Genomic DNA, 25317 nt, shown 5'->3' on the forward strand with positions numbered 1-25317 from the left:
CCCCCAAATTTCGTGAGGGACAACCAAGATTTTAGGCACCATCTCATTGCTTTTTGAGCATCCTGACAATGCTTTCAAGCAATCAAACAAAAACACTATTCCAAAGGCTCGATTTTTCATGCACCACATCCTACATCATAATTCCACCTCGTCCCCTTTCCGGTCCGTGCTATCAGAGATCGAGTTTACCATCATACTTCTCCTTCACAAAAAGTTTTGTATGTAATTTTCTGATCAAACAATACCATTCATGAAGATTTACTCTACTCATCCTTTCTACCATAAAGTCACTCTCTTCATCACTCATATCATTCTCTTATTTTGCAATAAGTAAAATCTGCACATTATTTATTTTTCTATACCTCCATCACAATAATAATGATAAAAAATAACATAGAACCCGCACACTCGAATCAAACATCTCACAACACAAAAACAGACAAGAGGTTATAGCCTATGAGTTTCCTTTTTACCAAAAACCAAAAAATTCTCAACACAAAGATGGCATATACATAACATGAATCATGATAATAGTGAAATTTTTTCCTTGAATAATGCAAAAGTGGGTTTTAATTCCCAAAATATGCCCAAAAAAATTAAAATTCCCTACGTACCGTCCACGTAGGATGGCACGCGAGAAAATTGTTTTTTTGTTTGTTTTAACCCACGGAAACCGCTACTCAAAGTAGCGGTTTAATTTTAAAATAAACCGCTACTCTGAGTAGCGGTTTACCTGCGCAAAATATGGTAAGAAGATATCAGTTTTCATAATGAACCGCTACTCCGAGTAGCGGTTTTACCTAAGTTGAAAAAAAAATAATTCTCGGCACTTGTAAAAAGTAGCGGTTTTACTAAAAAAAAAAATCTCGCGTGCCGTCCTACGTGAACGGTATGCAGGGAATTTTAATTTTTTTGGACATATTTTGGGAATTAAAATCCACTTTTACATTATCCAAGGAAAAAATTCTGATAATAATAGTTTAATGAAGAAAAAAAAAAAGTACTCCATATGAAAAGTAACTTAATCAAACACCTCTCAAAAACAAAAAGAAGCACTAAAAAGAGCAAGTGGTTTTAGAAAACAAAAGAGAGTTTACTTGGTACGATTCCCCCAATTTGCTTTCCACAATCCACCACCAACCCCACCCCAACCCTTTTTTCTTTCACACATCAATCAAAACCTCCCCAAACCCAAAAAAATTCACACCCTCATCATCCAGATAAACATCACAAACCCAAAAAAAACCTCCTCCAATTTCTTCCTTATCCTCCCAAATAAAGAAAAAAAAAACACAGTCAAAATCAAAATGGACAGAGTTTTCTCAGTCAGCGACATTTCCGACCAATTTTGGTCACCTCCGCCACCGGGTCCGGTAACCGGAGATCCGAAAATGAATCGGAGCGCATCCGAATGGGCCTTCGAGAGATTTATACAAGAAACTTCTCCTCTTTCTGATTCATCTTCTTCTAAATCCCTAGCTGAAAACGACGTCGTTGAGGTCAATCGTCATCATCATCATCATACGACTACCATGAATAATAATAGTAATGATATTACGAGTAATTATTATAGTAAGAATGATGATGGTAATAATAATTGTAGCTCACAATCACCGCCGACGAAGGCGAAAACGGGGTCGTTTCATTCTCAGGGATCGAGTGTGCTCGTTGATTCTGAGGATTATCATGCTATTCTTAAGAGCAAACTCAATTTGGCTTGTGCTGCTGTTGCTTTGACTAGGGTATTTCTTTTTTTATTTCATTATTTGGGTTTTTTTTTTTTTGCTCTTTTATGATAATTTGCGGATTTTTAGTTGAATTTTGTTTGAAATTTTTGTGGGTTTGATGGATTTTGATGGGTTGATTTTTTCTTTAAGCAGTTTTAATGATTAGGAGTTCATTTTTGTTATAGGGTGTTGTTTGATTTTATTTTGTGGGTTTTACGTTATACTTCTATGTTTTATCAAATGATTTGAGGTGTATTTTGAGGAGTTAGTGCTGTTTGATTTGATTGGGGGTGCTTTTTTCATGATTTTGGGGATATTTTTGAGGTTGTCTGCTGTTGGATTTGATGGGATTTTTTTTTTTTTTTTTTGGGGGGGGGTTTATTTTATGGATTTAGAGCTTATTTATGTGCTTTTATATGAAGTCATGGTTTTTTTAGGGTATTTTTGTTCAAGATCAAAGTTTTTTTAGCAGAATCGGATTGATTTGAGTAGTGTTTAATTGCCACTAGTAGAGAACTGATCATATTTAAGTTGGTGGTGGTTATCATGCTTGATTGGTTTTGAGTTAAAAATTTGTGATGGCAATATTTGTTGTTTACCTTCTGGATTCATCTATTGCTTGCCATCTTTTTATTTGGCTAGAGGAACTCATGACATTGTCTTATGGTTGGTGTGATGCATTAGACTTGGTTCTGTTTAAAGGAGTTGGCTTTAGTGTGGTGGTTTTTGATAGGTGATGTGTCTTGTTATATAGTTTAGCATGTTTGTTTTTAGGTGGGATGTTTTGTTGATAATTGCATTTTGATAGTTTTTTTTTCCTGTAAGAAGAAAGATGGCCGAAGTGGGTTTTCATAATCTACATCATCAACTTGTTCCAAGCCTTGAACCACCCTTAAGATTTGTCTTCACTTTACCTTTACACTAACTTTATGGTTTTATTGATTGGCATGAATAAGATCTTTCGTGATTATACATTAATGATAGTGGTACTTCACCTTTGCAAGGACTCTATATTGTGTTATTTCCCTTATGCTCTTTATTTATGCAAAGTGAGGGATCTTCACTTTGGACTTTCAAGCTCTTGTTTTCCTTATGTTTTAATGTACCTTCAATGTGCCATAAATTTTGGTTATTGCCTCATCTTTTTGGATCTAGAACAAATAGTTGCAGTCTTTAGTTGACTGCATGTTTGAACCTGCTTGGCAGGCCATTTTATTGGCCATTCATTAGCATGATTTTTGGGCAGTCCAATTTTCATAATTCTTTTCTGCATTATTTACTTAAATTTGGCATCACGATAGGCTCCATAATTGTGGGCTTTCCATTCTTTGACAGACATTATAGATTTGTTCATACCGCCACTTTCACCTTGTCTCTAGAGTCTAGACTCTAATATAGTATATCTTTATATTCTTAATTTGCTTCAAACCAAGCTTGATAATTGTAAGAATATGTCAAGAAACCTTACTTCTCCATGGTCTACAAAGTGACAGAGACTGATGAAAATTGCTTATGGTTTATCTTCTTGTGTTCTCAAGTCACTCGGTCACTCCATTGTATTTGTTTTCAAGTTGTATGTATCAGTTGCTGTTAGCGTGTTAGATGTTTTGAGATTTGGGCTTCTTTACTTCAACATTTTCAGCTACTTATTTTCTCAATATATTATTTGTTAATAGTAGGCTGTAGCGATATTATTAAACTGTCCCCAGTATGTATACCTTCAAATCTCTCTGAAGTGCCTTGACTCGTTTGAAGCTTCACATGATTGATTTTTCGAACTTCATTTGCAAGATCTTTCATTTCCATTGAAGGCTTTCCACCTTAGAATGTGAGAATTGGTCGCATTACCATTTGCCTTATCTTATTTTCAAGGAAGAAAGTCAAAGAGAGCTTGGAGGAGAAAAGAACATGTTTTGGAGCATGGCATCCTCCAAGGAATCAGCATAAACTGTGAAGAAAGAAATCGGAATAGCTCCTTCAAGTTATTCGGCATCCGACAAAGGAACCATGACCTCCTTTAGAAGCTCCTGAGCTCTGAAATGATTATACACCTTCATGCTATGTTCTGTAATAGCTCCCATTTTTTATTTTATAATAAAAGCTTTATCTGCACTAGGAAGACAGCATCTTTCAAGCTTATACATATTATGGTCGATTTATTATCTAATTCATCTGTTCTATGTCAACAGGCACCCTTTGTTATAAATCAAAATTCAGCTGGTGCAGCAGAAAGTGCGACACAGGGAACAGCTGATTCACAACCAGTTTCTGTTCTTCCATGCAAAGGTGTGCCTTGAGATGATTTGATTTGGAATATAGGCAGCCTCAATTTTTTACCTTGTGCATTACAGAATATCTTCATTTATCTGTACAAATTGTGTTTGAAAGGAGTTTTATAGTGGAGTCAGTTCACAGATTCTTTTACCTTCTCTTATTGGAGCTCTACCATCTATGACTGGGAGGGAATGTTTCCGTCTTCTCAATGTGCAAGTTTCTTTATAGGCATCTGCTAATGTTTATATTGTAGTATAAAGGTGTTTCTTTCCTTGATTATATGGTGAAATCTGCACCATACATTTATTATCAAGCGGTGTTCTGATGTAGCTGGATACTTGGACCTGTACTCAGTAATTTGCAAGACAGGGTTAAAGGCTGGTAGATTACACACAAGCACCCTAACTCCCTAAATGACATGTAAAGGGAGCACTAGTCTGTCCTGTGTGTATCCGCCATTCAGCCTCTGTTAAGTTTCCTTAAGCTCAAGTTCTAGAGCTTCAAGCTAGTATCCTATGAAACATGATTGTAGTATCCCTGGCTGAACATACATTAGTGCGTTTTGGAATCAAAATATATCTTATGTGCATGTTTGGAGGCAGCATATTATGCATATATTGAGGTGTTACTGAATATGAGAAACTTGGATATTTAGTTGGAGTTGATTAACTCTTCAGAGGATAAATTTGAGAGGTTTCTCTTGATTTCTGCTACTGATAGGCCCTGCAAAATGAGAATACATTCCGGGGGAAAGAAAGGGCGAAAGGCGATGAATTTAACCATCATGCAAACCTGGAATCTTGTTATTGGTAAAAAAACAACGCGATTTGGGTTCTTCTTTCTGTTTAGATGAAAACCTGAAAAATATGATCGATGGGTTTTCGGAGTCTATGTATGCTGGTTGTGTAATTCCATTAGGATATTCTGATTAAACATTAAACTGGCTATGAGCATATCTGAAATTTGCATGTTCTTTGCTTCTTAGTTTTGTTAAGTTTCTTATGGTTGCGTTCCAATTTTATGTGGATAAGAGTTTATTTCTAATTTTAGTAATCTACATAACTGCAACATAGGGTCCCAAGACAAGGATGCAAAGCCTATTGGAATCCCTGCCCTTCCTGCCATGCCAAAGAAACCTGTTACTCAAGCCAAGCAGACGACGAGTTATTCATCAGGACAGTCAGATGATGATGATTTAGAGGGTGAAAATGATGGAAACGATCCTGCTGATGTCAAGCGTGTGAGGAGGTAGGTATTGTTTTTAATGTGGAACATATTTTGTTAATTTATTTCTTCTATCATCCCTCAAAAAAAAAAAAAAAAATAATGTATAATGATCTTATATATCTTTATAGTTTGTAGCTTTTGTCAGATAGATTATCTAGTATGGATCCTGCTAAGTTGTGGTATATGCATGTTTCTTCTCCTTTCTGCCCAACCATATTCCAGCATTGCTTATGTTTCCGCTTGGAAGTTGGAACAGCTAACTAAGAGAGTATTCATTATGTCTTATATCTGATGTGGTTTGTGTTGCTAGACTTCACATGAAGCTATTGGTCGGCTGTACTGATGAAGTAATTTAACTATCTAAGTGTCATTGATGCTTAAAATGTGAACTTTTTTTTTACCATAGGAAACCAATATTACTGAAGACCTATTTCTTTGTGATGAGTTGTCCTAGATTAACCTGTTCCTCTTGTCCCAATTTCTATTGTAGTATTTTTTGTAAAATGTCTCAAGATTGCATACGTTTTTGAAAGTAATATCGTACAGGACATCTCTTGTATAATCAAATTTTTGTTTTCCGTTTCTCGTACATTTGGTCCCAATTTCACCATTGGCTGGGTCTCCTGAGTCTGTTTAACAACCCTGTTTATCTAGTTCTTTAAGTCGCTTTAAGGCTTGCTGCTTGTTATCCTTTTTTTGTTCAATGTCTTTAGGTGACATAAACATCAACTAGCATTATCAATTTTTACCAATGATTTATGTTTTTTTTCCCACTTCAGAATGCTCTCAAATAGAGAGTCAGCTCGGCGCTCAAGGAGGAGAAAGCAGGCACATCTGACTGAACTTGAGACACAGGTTTTTCTGCTTCTACATTTGCTATTTCCTATTCATCTGCACATTTAATAATTGTACTTGAACCCCTCATCATCTTCAGTAACCTCTCTACAATAGGTTTCTCAGCTGAGAGTTGAAAATTCTTCATTATTGAAGCGTCTTACTGACATAAGCCAAAAATTTAACGAGGCTGCTGTGGATAATAGGGTCTTGAAAGCTGATGTCGAAACTTTAAGGGCAAAGGTATTCATTTAAATTGGCTTCACAAAAGTGCAGATTTTTCTCAGAAGTTATAACTAAGAGTTTGTTTTTTCAGGTTAAAATGGCAGAGGAGACTGTTAAGAGAGTTACAGGGATGAACCCTTTGCTGCAGGCTATGTCTGAAATATCTGCCATGGGAATGTCACCTTTTGGTGGGAGCCCTTCTGACTCAGCTGATGCTGCTGTACCGGTCCAAGAGGAACCTAAACAACCTCATTTTTATCAACCTGTTGATAATAATCCTCTTCCCGGTCCTAATCCAAGAGTTAACAGTGGTGTCACAGACATTCCTACTATTGACAATGTGCTGCATAATGCTGCTACACAAGTATTGAATGGCAGCAAAATGGGAAGAACTGCATCCATGCAAAGAGTAGCCAGCTTAGAGCACCTCCAGAAACGGATTCGTGGGAGAGTGGATCAAGGTAGCCCACATGGTGGTGCTGAGCAGTAATCATTCAAACTAATAACCATTGGTCTGTGAATTTCTTCAGATCTTCCATTGATGTGTTTATTGTTATGTAAAGTAATGTTATTCTTTCCCATCATTCCACATTGAATCATAAGGCATTGTATCGTGTCTCTTAATCGTCATCTAACCTGTTTATCTTTTAGTATATGCTCCTCCAGAAGTAGATTAGTTTTTGTTGGTTTTTTCGTCTTCGTTTCGGTGGGTAAATAATGCTCTAAACCAAACCATGTACAACATTTAATTGTCATGAAGAGGAGGATAATTTTTTTTAACCTTTAACAGGGGAATAGACATAGCCTCTTTAGGTATTTTTTTTTACTTTCCAAGGGAATTCTTACCCTCAAACTACCTAACCACTTTCTACACTTCCTAAAATTAATGTTGATTAGAATTACCACCTTTCCCTTCTGACTTTAATTCGATCAAGCGCCTTCAGTGTGATGAATTCGTATTGTAAATGGTTTGGCTCTTAACTCTTTTAAGTTGCCTTCATTTAGGCATTCACTGCTTAATTCATCTACATATATACTAGTTATTATCATGCCTGAAGGTGAACGAACACCTTAGTTCAGCCAATCTTTCATGCTCAAAAATTTAACCAGCCAAAACCAGATCGTTTATTGGATATCGCTATGACCGGGTTCGACTTCTAAACCCTTAATCATCATCTCCCCCCTAACTGTTCCCACATCTTCCCACCTTTTAGCCAATGCATAAACATTTGAAAGACCTATATAATCTCGACTAGGAGCTCCTATATCCCCAAAGTGTATATCTGGTTGGAGCTGAAGGAGCACCTTCCCTACTTTCTCACCCATCACTATATCCCCATGAAGCCTACACGAACCAAGCAAACTCCTCCACAAGACAGGACTCGATTTCGTGCGCATTCCAACTATAAAATCATAAGCCTCTCTCAAATGCCCTGCTTTTCCAAGAAGATCGACAATACATCCATAGTGCTCAATCTGAGGCGCGACACCAAATTCACTCTCCATGTTGTAAAATAAATTAAGGCCCTCTTCAACAAGTCCTACATGACAACAAGCAGATAAAACGCTTGTGAATGTTACAAAGTTCGGCCTAACATCACATTGCTTCATATCTTTTAATAACTCCATTGCTTCTTTCCCTTTCCCATGGAATGCTAATCCTGTAACCATTGCAGTCCAAGTAAGCACATTCCTGGTCTTCATCATAGCAAAAACTTCGGATGCAATACTAAGACACCCACATTTAGAGTACATATCAACTAAACTTGTACCAACATACACATCGTTTTCGAAGGCGCCAATCGTTTTCACTATATAACCATGAACACTACTTCCAATCTCTAGCGAACCGAGCTGCGAAACAGCAGAAAGCACACAAACAATAGTCACACCATTCGGTTTTACACCCAATTCATCACCCATCATATCCTTAAAAGCTACCAATGCTTTCATGGAATTCTCACGGGAGTTATGTTTCTGCGAGGAATACCCTGTAATAAGCGCATTCCAAGTAGCACTACTTCTCTCAGGCATTTCATCAAACACCTTCCTAGCAAAACCAATACAACCCTTGCTTGCATAAAAATTCACAGCAGTTGTTGATACAACAAGGTCGGCCATAAACCCGAGTTTGAAAGCGCGAGAATGTATTTGTTTTCCTTCATATAAAGCCGATGATGGAGTAGACGATCTAGCACAAGCACCAAGTGCAAAAATGAAGGTGTGATCGTCGAAAACAATGGAGGAAAGTGAAACCCATTTGGCGAAAATGAAAATGGAGTTTTTGGGTAAGCTGCATTTGATCAAAGTGTTGAGAAGGAAAAGTTGGCAGTCAGTTTCATGATTGACGATGAGATGGGCATAGTGGTTGGGAGTTTGGTGAGGAGAGAGAGAGAAATAATGTTGGATGAGTTTGGCTAATGTACAAGGAGATTTAAGGCCAGTGGTGATGAGTAAGGCGTGGAGTTGTTTTAAGTTATGGAGGGATTTTGGTTTGTGATGGAGGACAGAGAAGATCAACGTTGAGATTGCGGACATGATTGGGAAGCCGAGCAATTGCACAGACGGACTTTTTGTCTTTTTTGAGCTAGAGCCGGCAAACTTGGCTAGAGACCGAGACGGCCAGGAGATTCTAGGGATGGCAAATGGGCGGGGCGAATGCGGATACCCCTGAATCTACACTCACCTCCACCTAAATTTTCCATACCCGCCACCTGCCCGCCAACTATGGCGGGTACAAGTTTCCATATCCACCTCCGCCCACGTGGGTATAAGGTTATACCCACATCCGCTCCACCACCCAAGTGGATATCCATTACCCACTTATACCCGCCCATCACCTAGGTGGATTTTCCACCCGCCCACCTGATTTATTTTCTACACTAGGGGAAAAAACATAAAGGGCTGCGCAGGAAGAGCTGCGCTTTTCGTAAAAGCGCAGCCCTACTAGTGAAGGGCTGCGCTTTTTTAAAAAAGCGCAGCCCTACTAAGAAGAAGGGCTGCGCTTTTTAAAAAAGGCGCAGCCCTTCACTAGTAGGGCTGCGCTTTTTCAAAAAAGCGCAGCCCTTCTGTAGGTAAGAAGGGCTGCGCCTTTTTGAAAAGCGCAGCCCTACTTAGTGAAGGGCTGCGCTTTTTTAAAAAGCGCAGCCCTTCTGCTTAGTAGGGCTGCGCTTTTTTAAAAAAGCGCAGCCCTTCCTGAAAAATTTTGAAATTTCGGAATCGCGCGCTTTGAAATATTGAGCGGGGATTCGTCAAATATATTATCCCTCATTCTCTCTCCTCTCTCACGTCCCTCATTATTCCTTTCCTCCTTATCTCTCACCCTCTCTTCTCTCTCATCTTCTCTTCTCTCTCAAAAACTCCCATAAACATTTGTCTCAAAAACCCATTTTAAGTTTTTTCGATTTGCACTAAACATGACGACGGAGTCCGATTGCCTATTGTTATACCTTTTCGGAAGCGGAACGAGCCAACAAGTCAAACTCACTGCTTCGCGGTGATGTTTAGGCTTTTTAAGCCATCCGAGTTCGTTTAAGCCCAAATAGCCATTTTAAGTTTTTTCCGAAATTTTTTTTTCCTTTAAATTATGTATTTGGGTTTTGTTTTATGTATTTAAACATTATTAGGTTGTAGTTCTTGTATTTTTTCTCTATAATGTTCTTGTATACTTCTCTTTGTTTTGATTAATGTTCTTGCTTGTATACTTCTCTTTGTTTTGATTAATGTTCTTGCTTGTATACTTCTCTTTGTTTTGATTAATGTTCTTGTATACTTCTCTTTGTTTTGAATGTTATTCTTGTATACTTCTCTTTGTTTATTTTGATTAATATTATTCTTGTATACTTCTCTTTGTTTATTTTGATTAATGTTCTTGTATACTTCTTGTATACTTATTGTATACTTCTCTTTGTATATTAGTTTTTGTTCCTTTTTTTCGTTTTCTTTCATTCTTTTTATTGTTTTGGATTTAGTATTTTCGTTTCGTTTCTCTTCTCTTATGTTTAATTTCAGAAAATGTGAGATTATGAGTAAAAAAATGACAAAAAAAAATTTTTTTTTTTTTATTTTTTTTTTTGGTAGGAAGGGCTGCGCGAGTTAGGAAAAAGCGCAGCCCTTCTAGCCAGAAGGGCTGCGCTTTTTCCTAACTAGCGCAGCCCTTCTGGGCTAGAAGGGCTGCGCTTTTTCCTAACTAGCGCAGCCCTTCTAGCTTAAGGGCTGCGCTTTTCTAGCGCAGCCCTACTTAAAAAGTGAAGGGCTGCTACTGAAAGGGCTGCTGTCAAAAAGCGCAGCCCTACATGCCTTTTTTAGCGCAGCCCTTCTTCATTTTTCCACTAGTGCTATATATAACTTATTATATAAATTAATTATTAGAAACACCCATTTCAAAGAAAAATAAAAGTACACATTATTAGTATTCATATTTCTTAATTATTTTTTACAAATTTTTAGATTTATGAACATAATTCTTTATTTTATAAAGGGTAAATTAGTAAATATTATACGGGGCGGATGGATATGGGGCGGGCGGGCGGATATGGGGCGGGGCGGGTGGATTTGGGGCGGATGTGACCTCATATCCACCACCTACCCACTACCCATGGCGGATTTGACTTTTCGTATCCATACCCACCCACTACCCACCAAAGTCATATCCATACCCACCCCAACTGGGGCGGATGCGGTGCGAAACCCGTCAAATTATACCCACCTGCCATCCCTACAGGAGATTTACAAACGGGGTGGATTAACAAAAACTTACAATATTAAAAAAAAAACGACCATATCACGAGAAAACTAAGGGGGCGTTTGGTTCGTTGAGAGGAAAGGGAAAGGGTTTGAGAAAGGGTTGCAAGAGGAATGGAAAGGGTTTCCCTTTGATTAAAAATGTTGTTTGGTTAGGAACATCAAAGAAATTGGAAAATTATTATTATTATTAAAATAATAATAATAACAAATAATATTAATAGATAATAATAAATAATAATAATAATTAATATTAATAATAATAATATTTATAATAATAGTTTTTAAATAATAATAAATAATAATAATAATATAAATAATAACAAATAATAATAAATAACAATAATAATAATTATTATTAAATAATAATCATAAATATGAAAATAAATAAATAAATAATAATAATAAATAGTAATATTAATAATAATAAATAATAATAATAATTATTAAATAATAATAATAATAAATAATAATAAATAATAATAATATAATAATAATAAATATTAATAAAAATAATAAAAATAAAATAAATAAAATAAAAATAAAAATAAAAATAAAAATAAAAATAAAAATAAAAATAAAAATAAAAATAAAAATAAAAATAAAAATAAAAATAAAAATAAAAATAAAAATAAAAATAAAAATAAAAATAAAAATAAAATAAAAATAAAAATAAAAATAAAAATAAAAATAAAAATAAAATAATAATAATAATAATAATAATAATAATAATAATAATAATAATAATAATAATAATAATAATAATAATAATAATAATTTCATGGTAGAGGGATATGGGGTAATCCCAAACCTTGGGGGTGGTGGAGAATCTAATAAGAAAAAGGGGTAAAGGGTTTGAAAAAACACACTAACCAAACACTCACAAAGGGAAACAAGGAACTCAATTCCCTTTCCCTTTCTTGAAACCCTCCAACCAAACGCCCCCTAACTATATTAGAACACCCCCCCTTCCCCCGACGTGATTCCACCCTTTCTTAAAGTTTCAAAAACCCAAGAATCTTGGTTGTCATGTCTATCTCAACGCCTTCCCAATGAGATTGAAATCTATGAAAAAGTACTAGAGCTACTGAGAAATTCGTCAGAGATTAAGATAGTCATGCATATGCAAAACTGTAATGTTATTTAAAGACATAAAATAAGTATGAATTGCATTTTCACCTATTTGCTGGATTAACACGAGTTCTAGTGATTAATCACTGAGTAGGATTATAAGATTTCTTTAGAAAATTCTAAAGGGGTCCCAAAATCTGAGTTTGCCTATTCACAGCAAGTGCACTTGTCTTTGAGTTGGATTAAAAAGGCTTAGTGATTTGCTTTTTGCATTTCAATCTGCTGAATCAAGTGATAGCCATGTTTACATTTGGTAAAGGATACATTCCAAGAATGTACCCTTTTATGTTCTCATAATTCCATGACACCCATGGTAAAATTACCGAGCCTTCATTTTTTTCTGCATCTCCAACATTTTCTTCTCTATTTCACATGTGCACTTGAGCATGGTCCCAAAACTACACTCTGGCATGCCTTCAAGATCATTCAACTGGATCCGAATATGATCTTAGCTTGCAATAGTAATTACACACAATCGTTTCATTCTGTTCTATGTCATTAAGTTCGTTTTTCAGTTGATATATCTGTAGTGCATTACTCCGAGCATTTCTTTCAGCTATTTCTCCCCACGATTCCTTAGCAGATTTCACATTCATCAAAATACCAACAATATTTTCTTTTTAGAGATTTTGAGATCCATCATCTTACCATGTTAGACATTCTTATCCCACTTAAATATTCAAGAGACTCTACGTTAGGCTTAGGCAGTTCACTATTTGTGAATCTCAGTTTGTTCTTAGAAACAAGCCCCGTTTTATCACTTCCACTCCAGTTAACATACTTACCTCCATTGAAGATCATAACTCCAACTTGCATCGTGTGATTATCTGAGGATGATAGCTAGTATGGGTCATGGTAGCATGCCACTTCTTTCTTATTTTCTACTTCCTTCCATGCTGCCATCTTAAATGATTGTACGAAGTTGTAACATCGCCAAATTACTCACTATAAAATAAGTAATTGTATAATAATATTTGAGTAATTTAGGAGTAAAACTGACATATGACTAACACTCTTTTGGCAACCAACTACTAACTAACTAGATAATATAACGTACAGCAAAAAACTTTAACCAGAATAATAGCAACGCTATATTATTAAAAGTAAATATTGTCTCAATACTCAAAATAAATAAAACACCCTAATCTAGGTGAAGATCTCCTTCCTAGTATGCTCTCATGCACATCCAAAATTCACCTGTAAAACTAATTACCAATAGATAAACAGGACAAAACCAAATAGGAAAAAACAAATACGTATAAGTATAAAACTGAGTACGAAATGTACTAGATAAGTAACACATTTGCTAGTTCGTAACAATTTATATTTCAAAAACTCCATCACCAATAATTATTTAAGAATAACTTTTTAAGAATAAACTCTTTGCAATACTTTAATAATAATTCAAAAATAACTTTAAAACCAAACTCTTTCCAAACAACTTGGATTAACAATAACATTGAAAACAATTCCTCTTTTTATCTTTCCTTCCTTTTCCTAAGTGTACACAACCCCAAACTAGTCATCCCATCACGTACGGATATACTCCCTCTGTTTTTTTTTATCTTTCTCACTTAGAATCTTGGCACTATTCATACTTAGAGAGAATCTTCTCAATTGTTTTCAATCTATAAGAAAAAATATAGTCATGTGGGGTCTTGTTTGATTCGTCTCAATTAATACATTATTAATATTCAATCGTTATAATTTTTACTAATATATAATGAAAGATATTTAAGTTCAAAGAAGTGCATTGGGAGACACGCACAGAGAAAGTGAGAATGATAAAAAAAACAGAGGGAGTATATATCAAGGGGTAACAATAATTGCCAACTAGTGGACTTTGAATCATAAACCCTTCTTGATGTTAATCTAGCGGTAATAATAATAATAATAATATGACTTGTGAGTCATAAATATATCTCCTTTTCTCATAAACAAATTATTAAACATTCAAAGTTCATAAAAATCAATGAAACTTTTCCGTGTAAAAATAAATTAAATTTTTCAAAAAGGATAACAAAACATTCATATAAAAATGATTGATAAAATCATTCTTTCTTTCCACTCCCAAGAGTAAATATTAAAATATTGTAACCATTTTAACCAAATTTCTGAATTCATTCAACCATTAAATCAATAAACAACTTTAACACATTAAACTACATTAATTTCAAAACATCTAGCTATATAACGTACCTTGATCTTGCACAAAGAGTATATTAGTGTCTTCACTTAGTCTTATGCTTGAGCGATCTCCTAACCAACTAATAATATAAAAATCTAATAAGCAACTTATCACAAGAACTTAAGCATGAATTTAAACATGAATGACCTATCATGAACATAATATTTTTAAGTATGAAATATGAAAATCTTTTTCTTAAACCAAAGAAAATTCGAGCTTGAATAAGATTTATGAAATTAGAATAGATTAAGAAGAGAAGGAAGAACCTTGAAGTAAAAGAGTGGATTATTCAAAGTTTTTGTGTGGAAAAGATGGCTTAAGGTATGAGGTATTTATAAGAGTATAATAGGTAGTAGTATTTAATTTCCAAAATTAAATAGTTTGTAACCTTCACCATAAATTAGGAGATTAATCCAAGATTTGTAACCTTCATCATAAATTTGGAACTTCTGAAAAAAATCAAAACCCCCACTCATCATAAGGGTGGCCGGCCGTAAGCCCTATTTTTTCTTTTTAGAAAAAAACTCCATCATTTAAATGTTTTTTTTTTAAAAAAAAACTCATTTTAGTGAAATTTTAACTAGGCTATAATTTTAAAAGTCTGACAAATCCTAGTTTGGCGCCATTTTACGCCAAAATAATTTTAAATCATTGGAAATACTAAAATACCTTTTGCTTAATATATTTATGTTAGAAAATAAATATTTAATTATCTAAATAAATACTAAAAAATATGGGGTATTACAGAAGTGAAAGGTTCAAACTTTGGCACATATTAGGAAAATTTCAAACAAAATTTACTTAACCTTGCAACTCTGATACCATAAAGAAAGTTTATACTTTCTATTTAGTGAAAAACTAGTTTTAATTTCTTGGGTATTAAGTCACCTATAATTTTCTCTCATATATGAACAAGATTGTGATCCTTTTTGTGTTCCTATACAATGTGTTTTTCTTACCTAAGCTATGGTAAAAATGTGAATATTTCTAGTACATAAAACCTAGAATCAAGACAATTAGACAATAGCATACATAAGCAGACAAAATACAAATGTACAACTGTCTTGGGACATTTGGTTAGGGAGGATCAATAATGCACATGATTCCAGGTGAATATGTTTCTACATGATCCCAAGTTGGTGTAGTTATATGAGGTGTCCAGCCGCCATAGAGTACATATTTCTTTATCTTTGCTCGGGTCTGATAAGGATGATAAAGACCCTAGATTATAGAAAGGTATGATCACTACATGAGAAGACTGAACAACAGCTTCAGAAATGTAATAGCTTGGTTTTCAAGAAGCTTCTATTAAGGAATGAACAAAATTATTTATTTAAATAGTCTTTTATAATTTCCATTTTGGTGTTGTTAATTTGATCTTTGTATGAGAGTTATGATTGGAAGCAAAATCAGATTTTTAAACCTTATGCATTAAAATTACAAAATTGCCCTAAAAAAAAAAGGGGGAGAAGAACAAAAAAACCCATTTCCTGTTTTTTCATTTCTCTCGTGGCTTTTCTAAGTTTCTAGAGAAATCTTTATTCTCTAATGTTTTTCTAAATTCTCCTAAACTAGATTACCTACAAGATTAAGAGCAATTGAAACCCCCAAAAACCTATTTTCCTTCTCTCTTATTTCTTCTTCTCCGTTTTTCGTCAATCTGTTTCTGCAATTTTCTCTAACATGCAATCCAAATTTGCTCCTTGTTTCTTCATCAAAGTTGTAGATCTCTTTGAGTTATTGAATTTAGGCACAAAAATCGTCCAATTCAAAGTTCGGAGCTATGAGTTATGCTCTTTACAAGTTTCGTGTTGCTGCTGAACTTTTTGACGCGTTGCTGCTGTGTGTTCTTTCGTGCTACGGTGCTGCTGCGTGTGTGTGTGATTCATGCATAGTTGTTGTTGGTGCTTGCAACCATCATCTCCTTCATCTCTTTTATGGGGGTATAAGTATAAGCTCTCTTCCTCCTCTTTTCAATTCCAAGAATTCAAATCCCTCTTGAAATGGGTTCTATTTCAATTTTATGATTTCACAAATAAATTGGGTTCTTAATCTTGCTTTTGATATACAAAAAAAAAATCAGTTTGTGGTATAGTTAGTTAAACGTAAAGATTGAATATTTCCTTTTATTTAATGGATTGGAGCTTATAGTATGAATTGATCCTTCTGAATTAAGTAAGATTATAAAATTTGATTTATATAAATTATGTTGTTTGATTATATTCTCTATACATTAGAATGGGAAATTAGAATTATCATGTGAGATAGAAAAATGTGAATTGGAAAGTGAAATAGTTTGTATTTAAGAGTTATAGTTAGTTCATAAAAGAGTTTAGAAGGTATGAGCAAGTAATTTCATTTATCTGAATCATAGTAGAGATGAATGTTAATTATTGTTATTATTGTTGTGAGGTGATTATTGGAGATTGAGTATGAATAATGAGATATTGGACTCTCGAAGATTTTTATGGAGTCGAGTGCTATTTAAAGATGCGTAGAGGTACACATTGTCCATCCACTTTTGATTGGAAATTGGTATTTTTGTATGATCATGAGAGTTCTCTGAAAAACATTGATTTTCAGCGTTAATTTATAATGTTCTTTCCGGAAGCTTTGAGCTACAATGATTGAGATGTTTCATAAGCTTACTGTATTTATAAATTGGAGTATTTGATAAGCAATTAGTGTATTGTTCAAAGCTGATGTTATTATATTAAATAAGTTTATGAATTATGATTTTGAACGATCTGATCTAAACTTACACTATCTAAGTACTACCATTCGTTGTACTAAACTTAATTATTTATGAGACTTAAGAGTATTAAATGGGATGTTGGATGATTGTATAATAGGTTTCTATTTTGCAAATTATGATTGTATATAAATGAGTTCATAAGTGGGAGTGTTCAGACATAAATATCAAGTATAATCGTTATATCCACTAGACAAGTTATGAATTTATATTGTGGATGTAAATTATAGATAGATGCTTGTGATGTGAATCATTATGACTATAATATGAGTCTTCAAAAGGAAGGAGTTTTCGATATAAATTGTGAGGGTTTTATCTTTCGATTTCTCTAAGTTCATAAACTAATTATTGTGTTATATGTTTGTGAGGAAAAGAAATCCAGATTATGATTAAATTATATTCTTTAAAAGCAACTTTAGGTATTCCCTGAAAGAAACTACTTTGGTTTACATTGGGAATTTACGGTACTATTGGAGCCAGCAATAAATCATTTGGGATATTAGATTTAATATGAAATTGTAAAGTTATAAGTAAGTTTTCCGAATGTGTTTTGGGAAGGAAGAGAATTTCAGACTAGAAGATATATCACATTATTTAGAGGTAGTCTTTGGAGAATTCTGAATCCTTGAAATGGATTTTGTAAGATAGAACATATATGTTGGAGATGGTTGTGAGTTTGATGGATTGCTAAATAGGATTAAATGGAAAGGTTATTCTGCATGAAGAACATTTGTGTTTTAGATATAAAGTTTATATAGAATAAAAACTCTAATTTGGAGATATGGTCTTTTGGTAAGAAATGTTTGTTTTGGAGAATCCTTTATGGAAATGATTTAAAGTCGGTATTGAAAGAGATTTAGCCAAAGAAATTTTATAAAGGCTGATTTATACCAAGTTACTAGAATATTATGCAAGCAATTTAATTTGGGTATATCTAGTACCCGAAAATGATTCTATTATGAGAATTTGAGATTTATGAATCTGAATTTTCGAAAATATGAATTTATGATTTTGTTTTTATGAGGGGAAGAAGCTGCTAAAGCAGTGACGAACAACATTCATAGGGCGAGTATTGCCATTATGTGTTAGAGCAGGTATTGCTCTGGAGCGGGTATTGCTCCGTTATGTGGGGTCATGACCTAAAAGTCTTGCAAGCAGTACAAAATGGAAGAGGGAGACGTCCCTTGTAAAAAGCTTAGAGAATTCGCCTGTAAGGCAACTCTATTCGTGTTCTCTTCCCCAGTATGATATTGAAAGAAAAATAGAATATGTATTTGAGTATTCGAATGATTCCGTGGAAAGATATTTCAAACTTTAATTTCTGAAATAATGTTTTACTCACCCAAGTTATAGAGTTCATGCGCCGATTTTGGAAATGATTACCAAGGAACTTGTTAGGAATTTATGCAGGAGTTACTTATGATATGCATATGGATTCAAGGTTTTTGGATCATATGGATTAAATGTTTTTGTGTATGATCCACAGAAGTGGGATAGATTTATTGACGTAAAGTATGTTAGAGTTGACTTCGGAAGATCGTATTAGTTCTATGGAAGTAGCATTACAAACTGTGTTCAAATATTTGTTATATACTTCTTTATTTATGACTTCGATGTATCTTGTTTGCAAATGTCTTGTAAATCTTGATTACAATTGTTTCATAAGATAAGTTTAAATCTGTAAATACGTTTTTAAGCCACTGAAAAGATGTTCTGGTTGGACAGTGTGTACTCAGTTTTTCTGATTTTGTTCTTGGAACCTGTCCTGGTGGGGGCAGAGTTCATAGTTAGTGATCTTGCAGGTTCGTGTGTGGAAAGCTCGGAATGGAGTAAAAGGAAGAATTTAGGTATCAAGGTTATAATTAGATGTAATGGTTCAGAGGTTGTATTTAGGGTTATATAACCTTATTTGTGAATAAATTATTATATTGCTTTAGAAGTCGAGCAAGGTATTATGTAATATGTTATTTGGTTATTGAGGATGATTTGTTGTGGGCCCTGGCCCACAGGTCCAGGATCGTTCTATAGGTTATGTTTCCACTGCAAGTGAATATAATTTGAGGTTATTAAGCGTTAATTGTAATTAGCGTATCTCAAGTGTGTTTAGCTAGCAGCTCGGAAGTGCGGGCTGTTACAGGAAAGGTCATGAAGCACTGCACATGCCTCTCTCTATAAAGACAAAAATTTGAATCGAAACACTCTAATACACTGTCGCTTACTCCTTCAAAGAATTAGTACTTCCTTCCAAACACCATCAACAACAAGTGTTAGGAGTAGGATATCAGCTCCAAAAGTCCATCCTTAATCAAATTAGGAAGGAAAGCTGATGGAAGAAGGTGATGACTGATGAGTATGTAATGCTTCTTTTTGGTGGTGATGCTCTGCCATAAATGAGGTCAACTTGACTATTAATAATTTTCATGATTGTTGATGGATGGAAAATAATCTCATTACGACGAAGCCAACCATGAAGACCAAATCATAATTACAAAGCTAATAACCCACACCATAAGAAGGAGTGTGTACCTGTACAAGACTAGATTGGACCAATGGACCGAAATATGGAATATCTATTGACTGGGACTGGACACAAATATTACGGTCCATCACAGATTTCAATCTGGGTTCGATGGTCTGATTGGAGCCGAACATGTATTTTTTAAAATTTTTTTTGTTTAGATTTAAACATATTGATGAATTAGATACATTAATATTTAATAGATCTAAAGGCAATAAAGATTAAGTTTTTACCTTTCTAACTATTAAACTATTTCTAACCTTTAAACTTTCTTTTACTAAGAAAAACAGAAATTCCGTTCCATCGGTTCAGACTGGAAAATTTTGGGTTTGGACTATACCGAAAACTCAGAATCACAAATTTTAATGGGCTGGAGACCGGTCTAGTCTGGTCTGAATTTCAGTACCAATCCAAATCTGCATACCCTTACAAATGAGTACAAGCATCATCCTATACTAGAGCCGATCAAGATTGGTTCGGCCTGTCCCGTCCCGAAAGGGCAGTAGGCTTGGGCACCAAAGTGTAGCATGAAGTTGGGATTTGGTCTGGTACATGGTGGCCCTACTTCAATTCATGCAGGGTTTTGAGAAAGAGTGCAAACCCAATTTTTGGCCTGAGCCGACTATCTGAACTTCTGAGTTCCCCACATTAAGCATAGGCACACAATATGATGCATAGTAACTAGTAAATGGATATTGATTAAAGGGGAAAAAAAAGCAAAAATAGCACAAAATTCAAAAAGCGCGCAAAGCAAATGCATTAGTGAGGAGATAGAAGTTGTGAAGCCAAACCCTAAGTCTTCACATTCGTTTTTCAGTTTTTTACTCTCTTTAAAGTGTTCAGCTTGTTAATTGCATCCCTTTCATTTCAATCTCTTCAATTGCAGTCTCAAATAAACCAAACACATTTAAGTTGCAACCTAAAAGGCATGAACATAGGTTGGATTTGGGCTGCACTTTATAAGTGTTTTTTTAATTGAGGCTGCAATTGAAGAGATTTACTTGAAAGGGTTGCAATTAACAAAGTGGACACTTTAAAGGACTGCATTTGACAAAAAAATCAAAATAAAAACAAGGGAAATAGGAAGAATACTTTGGATTTTTGGGACACCATAAATGGAATACGAGAATTATATTTTGTGACGAAGGAAGTAGTTACTAAATTAACTAGATTCAAATGCACGCAATGCGTGCTTTGAGCTATAAAAAATTTACAATAATCGTAGTATATTAGCATTATAATTTTAACCCTAAGAAAAATGAAAATTAGAGATAAAAGTTAGTTGTAGATCTGGTCAGTTATTCATGGGAATTTAACTATTTCTTTGGGAATATTATTTTTTTTTTTAAAAATTGATAATCTGGATCGAGTAATTTTTTTTTAAAAAAGATTGGGTAGTTATTCATTCATTCTAAATTCTTCGATTTTGATGCAATTTTCCCCCCTTTTTTTCATTAAATAATGTACTCAGTTACTCTTTTTAAGTTTCTTCTACTCTTTTTTCCTTTTCTTACTTTTTTTTATGATCCAAATTTTTGGATCAATTATTGGCTTCTAAACAAAACCTAGTTTAGGGCTCGTGCCTCGGATAACTTGCTAGTAGAGGCGACTACAGGGCTGGTCAAATCGAACCAAGTCCTAAACTGAGCCGTTAAAAGATCGCTCGATCCGCTAGATGATCGGGTCTATACCGGCCCGAAACCGGTATAATCCCCCATAATTTTATGAATTATATATATATATTTCAATGTATATTTATATATATGTTAGTATTTAAATAATTAATTTCTTAGGGTATTGACTATTTGAAAGTCAAAGGGATTATTTAATAATTTTAGATAATAAAAAAAATTATTTAGTCATAGTTTGAAAAATTATTTAATAGTTTAATTATATTTTTCTGAGTTGTAGTGTAAAAGATTTTAAAATGGGTTAGAGGAACCCAACTCAACTCAAGTACTTAATCATCAAATGATTATTAAAAGCCCAAACACATTTTCCTAAGCCCACAAGAGGTTACCTATATAAACCCAACAATCCAAAATTGCCACACATTAATCACTAAGCCTAATTTTCTCTCATCTTTTTTCTTTTCTCTCTTCTCCCACACGGTCTTCCTCCTCCTCTCTCTCGATTTTCCTTGGTGCCGTGTCCTCCTCTCTTCTCTCTTTGATTTATTTTCTGCCTCGTCTATTTTATTTCATGTTAAGTTTATGCTTTAAGGATTGATTTAATATTTTCATGATTAAAGTTTTTAGTTTTGATGATTTAAATATAAATTTTAGATTATATGATTTGCATAATAAAGAAATTAAATTTCAGATTTGTTAATTATGTTTAAAATAGGATTTTAAGCATTAAAGCATGAATCGTTTAGGGTTTTATGAGTTGAAAATTGTAGTACTATATTATAGTTTATGAAAATTGATACTCTTATGTTTAAGAATTTTTTTGTCCCAAACCACCTTACCTTTGTGCCACTTTGCGAGAAACTACCTTAAGTACACGAAATTGTCCAAAACTACCTTAAGTTGTAAAAACAACTGTTGACCACTACCTGATTGGTTTAAAGAAAAGTTGACCGTGGTTTTCAGTTCAATAATAACAACGTGCTGGACACGTGACCGAATCTTTTTTGCCATTTTTCATCCACTTCCCTCCATTCCTCATTTCAGTGTTAATGGTGGTGGTAGAGTGTGGGTAGGGCAATTTTTGGTTGCATGTTTCCGATTTGTGGACGAGATTTGGGTTCTCGAGTCGTGGGTACTGGGTAGGGCGATTTGTGAGTTATGGTGGGTTGTCGTATAGGTTGTAGCATTTGACAGTTGGTGGTTGTATATGGATGTGGCTTGTGGTGGGTGCTCGTGTTGGTGGTTGTGAGTTGCAATGGGTAGTTGTGGGTTGTAGTGGGTGGACGTAGTGCTTGTGTTGGGTGCTCATATTGGTGATTGTGGGTTGCAATGGGTGGTCGTAGTGGTTGTGGCGAGCAACGATGGGTGCTCGTATTTGTAGTTGTGGCTAGGAAAAGGTGATGGCATTGGGTGCTTGGCAAAAAATTCGATTCATGTGCTTGGCACATGACTATTATTGTGCATAAAACCATGGTCAACTGGTTGAAAAACCATTTGGGTATTGGTCAACAATGGTTTTATGGAGTTCAGGTAGTTTTAGACACTTTCGTTTACTTAAGGTAGTTTCTCACAAAGTGACACAAAGTTAAGGTGGTTTGGGACGAAAAATCCTATGTTCAACTATGTTTTAAAGGGTTTAAAACATACTATAAGTTACTGAAATTTTTACTAGTATGCTTATGATGGATTTTTAATCGACGAAGTATGGATTTTTGAGGGTTTTAAATGTCTAATATGGTAGTAATATACTAGGAGACATTAATAGTTGAATTTTTAATGATCAAAAAAAAAAAATTACACACTTTTAAAGAGGGTTTTAAATATTTTAAAGTTGTTGGAATTTTATTTGAGTATTGATGAGTGGTTGTATTGATATTTGGTAGGCCGAGAATTCTCTTTAGGCGACTTCTAAGGTTGATAAAGCGGCCTTGCATATTGCCTACACATGGTACGTACATACCTATGTGCTGGCAGACTAGTATCATGTCCTAAGATTAGGATTGATGTAGCACCATGTATAAAGAACTATTTATAATTCATATGTGATTTATATTCAAGTAGAATTACATGTTTTGTGCTGTTGTCTAAAGCATGTTATTGTCTATGTTGGTTGTATTGTGTTTGTATGGAGGATTGATGCAAGTATATGAGATTGAGAACTTTATTTAATAAATTCACATGAGGGATTAATAATCATGTTGTTATTTGATCATGAATTGGATCATGTTATTTCCTTTGGATTATTTTATTTACTTTATGAGGATTGAAAGCCTTATTTGGTAAGTTGGTTATTCACCTATAAAACATTGGTTGATTATTGACTTGGATCAACAAATAAATAATGGTTATGAAACTAATAATGGATCTATTCTTGGATTGTTAAGTTGTTGATCACCTTATCCAATCTTAAGATAAAAATAGAAGTTTCATGTATCCTTGATGATTATATTGTTTGTTTTTACTTAGTGAATCATAACAAGTAAATAAATTATTAATCACTTAAAGTGGAAAGTGAATAGCAATAAGTTTTAGACTTGTGCATGTTTGAAGTGTTGGACTAGTATGAGTTGGATTACATGGTGGTAGCCCATGACTTTTCTTGAGACCGAATTGATCATCGTGTCCTATTTTATTTAATTAGTACTTCGATATCGTTGGTCATGGGAGTACGGAGTCGCGCCCATACTCCGTCTTCTAAATTGAAGACTAGATTGATTTGAACAACTCTTTCCATTGCCTATTCAATCTAAATTTAATTAATTTATTGGTTGTGGAGTCAAGTTCAACAAGTTAGTTTGTCATGTCATTATGTTACTATTTAACTTTGTTTTAATATTGTTACTATCATGTTAGGTTTTATATTTATTTATTATGTAATACTCAACTTTGCTGATTACGTGCTTTTGGGTGTATGTCGGTCATGGCTGTGCCTTATTGATTATGTGATGACCATTTGGTGAGCAGTCTCTCAGGATCAATAATGCATCGTCCTTTCTAGTTTTCAAGATGATGCATCATAAGTTCGGGATTCGTGGAGAGCTTGTGTTAGCATAATACTTTTAGTTGACTTTTGATTATGGTTTGAGTATTTGACTTTTAATTTGGTTTGGTTTAGAGTTGACTTTATGGTTGACTAAGTTATCAAGATTTCAAAGTTATTTATTATTTTCGCTGCAAAATTCTGAATAAGCCGATACGTTATTAGATGGGCGATAATGCTGGGATAGTTCTCTAAGTTTTATATTAAAAAGGTATCTTGAAAATTAGAGAATTGTCGCGGTGTTATCGGACAACCAAACAAGTTCTCGTAGGCCAAATTGATGAGTAAGAAAATTGCTTGATCGTAGCCCCATATCAGGCTGTGAACCGTATTCAGCTCTGAATCGGATCGTTAACCATACTCAATCATGAACATCCCCGTCAAACTAGTCGAGAACATGTATAAAATACTTCATAATCGGCCCAGTTATCAAAAACACTAGTGTACATGGACGGTACCAAAAACTATTTATTGTAAATGCTATTGCAGATACAATTAAAATTTAAAAATCAAAATGCATTTTCATTTAAGCATGAAAGAAAACATGGAATTGGTAGGCCAAACCTGAACCACCCGAGCCCTGAACTAGACTGAACCGGGCCAAACCGGTTCAGGTTTGGGACTATTGCTAGCACTCATTGAGAACCTCGTTGATATTTTACTACAATTCTTAAGCATAATTCATCTTGTTCATGATTCTTCATAGCATACTTGTTTTGCAATTGATTGTTTGCGGTAAGATTGATTGATCTCTCTCTGGCTTGATTTAACTTTACTATGCAGACACCTTAACCTAAGTGAGCTTTTGTGCCTGATAAACTGACGTATCTGTGTCAGTACTATTTTTTTTCTTGAGTGATTAGTTCCTTGGTGTCGTATTGATCTTGACTTTGACTTGGTACTCCTTGATATTTGATAGTGCATGCGTTTTGATATGATTGAGGCGTTTTATTTCATGATCTTAGCTCCAGAGTTCTTCTTATTTTCATATTATCCTTCCTCTAACCCCGCTGAGCCTTTTCTGATT

General features: G+C 34.2%; 2 protein-coding genes and 1 long non-coding RNA gene across 3 annotated transcripts; 2 read left to right on the top strand and 1 right to left on the bottom strand.

Moving 5' to 3' along the window:
- Positions 1–1032: 1032 nt before the first annotated feature.
- LOC104890911 (light-inducible protein CPRF2) lies at positions 1033–6940 on the top strand. Its single transcript, XM_010676527.4, has 6 exons — positions 1033–1742; positions 3917–4013; positions 5075–5249; positions 6008–6083; positions 6180–6305; positions 6379–6940. Exons 1-6 carry the CDS (start codon positions 1308–1310, stop codon positions 6775–6777), a joined length of 1308 nt encoding a protein of 435 aa, XP_010674829.1. The 5' UTR covers positions 1033–1307; the 3' UTR covers positions 6778–6940.
- A 422-nt stretch (positions 6941–7362) lies between these two features.
- On the bottom strand, positions 7363–9064 carry LOC104890912 (pentatricopeptide repeat-containing protein At3g18970). Its single transcript, XM_010676528.4, has one exon. The coding sequence runs from the start codon at positions 8823–8825 to the stop codon at positions 7413–7415; it is 1413 nt and encodes a 470-aa protein (XP_010674830.1). The 5' UTR covers positions 8826–9064; the 3' UTR covers positions 7363–7412.
- A 6183-nt stretch (positions 9065–15247) lies between these two features.
- On the top strand, positions 15248–19853 carry LOC125497001 (uncharacterized). Its single transcript, XR_007273506.2, has 2 exons — positions 15248–16849; positions 18880–19853. It is a non-coding gene; the product is annotated as an uncharacterized LOC125497001 (long non-coding RNA).
- The last annotated feature ends 5464 nt before the right edge of the window (positions 19854–25317 follow it).

This window comes from Beta vulgaris, chromosome 4 (genome assembly GCF_026745355.1).
Source record: "Beta vulgaris subsp. vulgaris cultivar EL10 chromosome 4, EL10.2, whole genome shotgun sequence".
NCBI classification, from domain to species: domain Eukaryota; kingdom Viridiplantae; phylum Streptophyta; class Magnoliopsida; order Caryophyllales; family Amaranthaceae; genus Beta; species Beta vulgaris.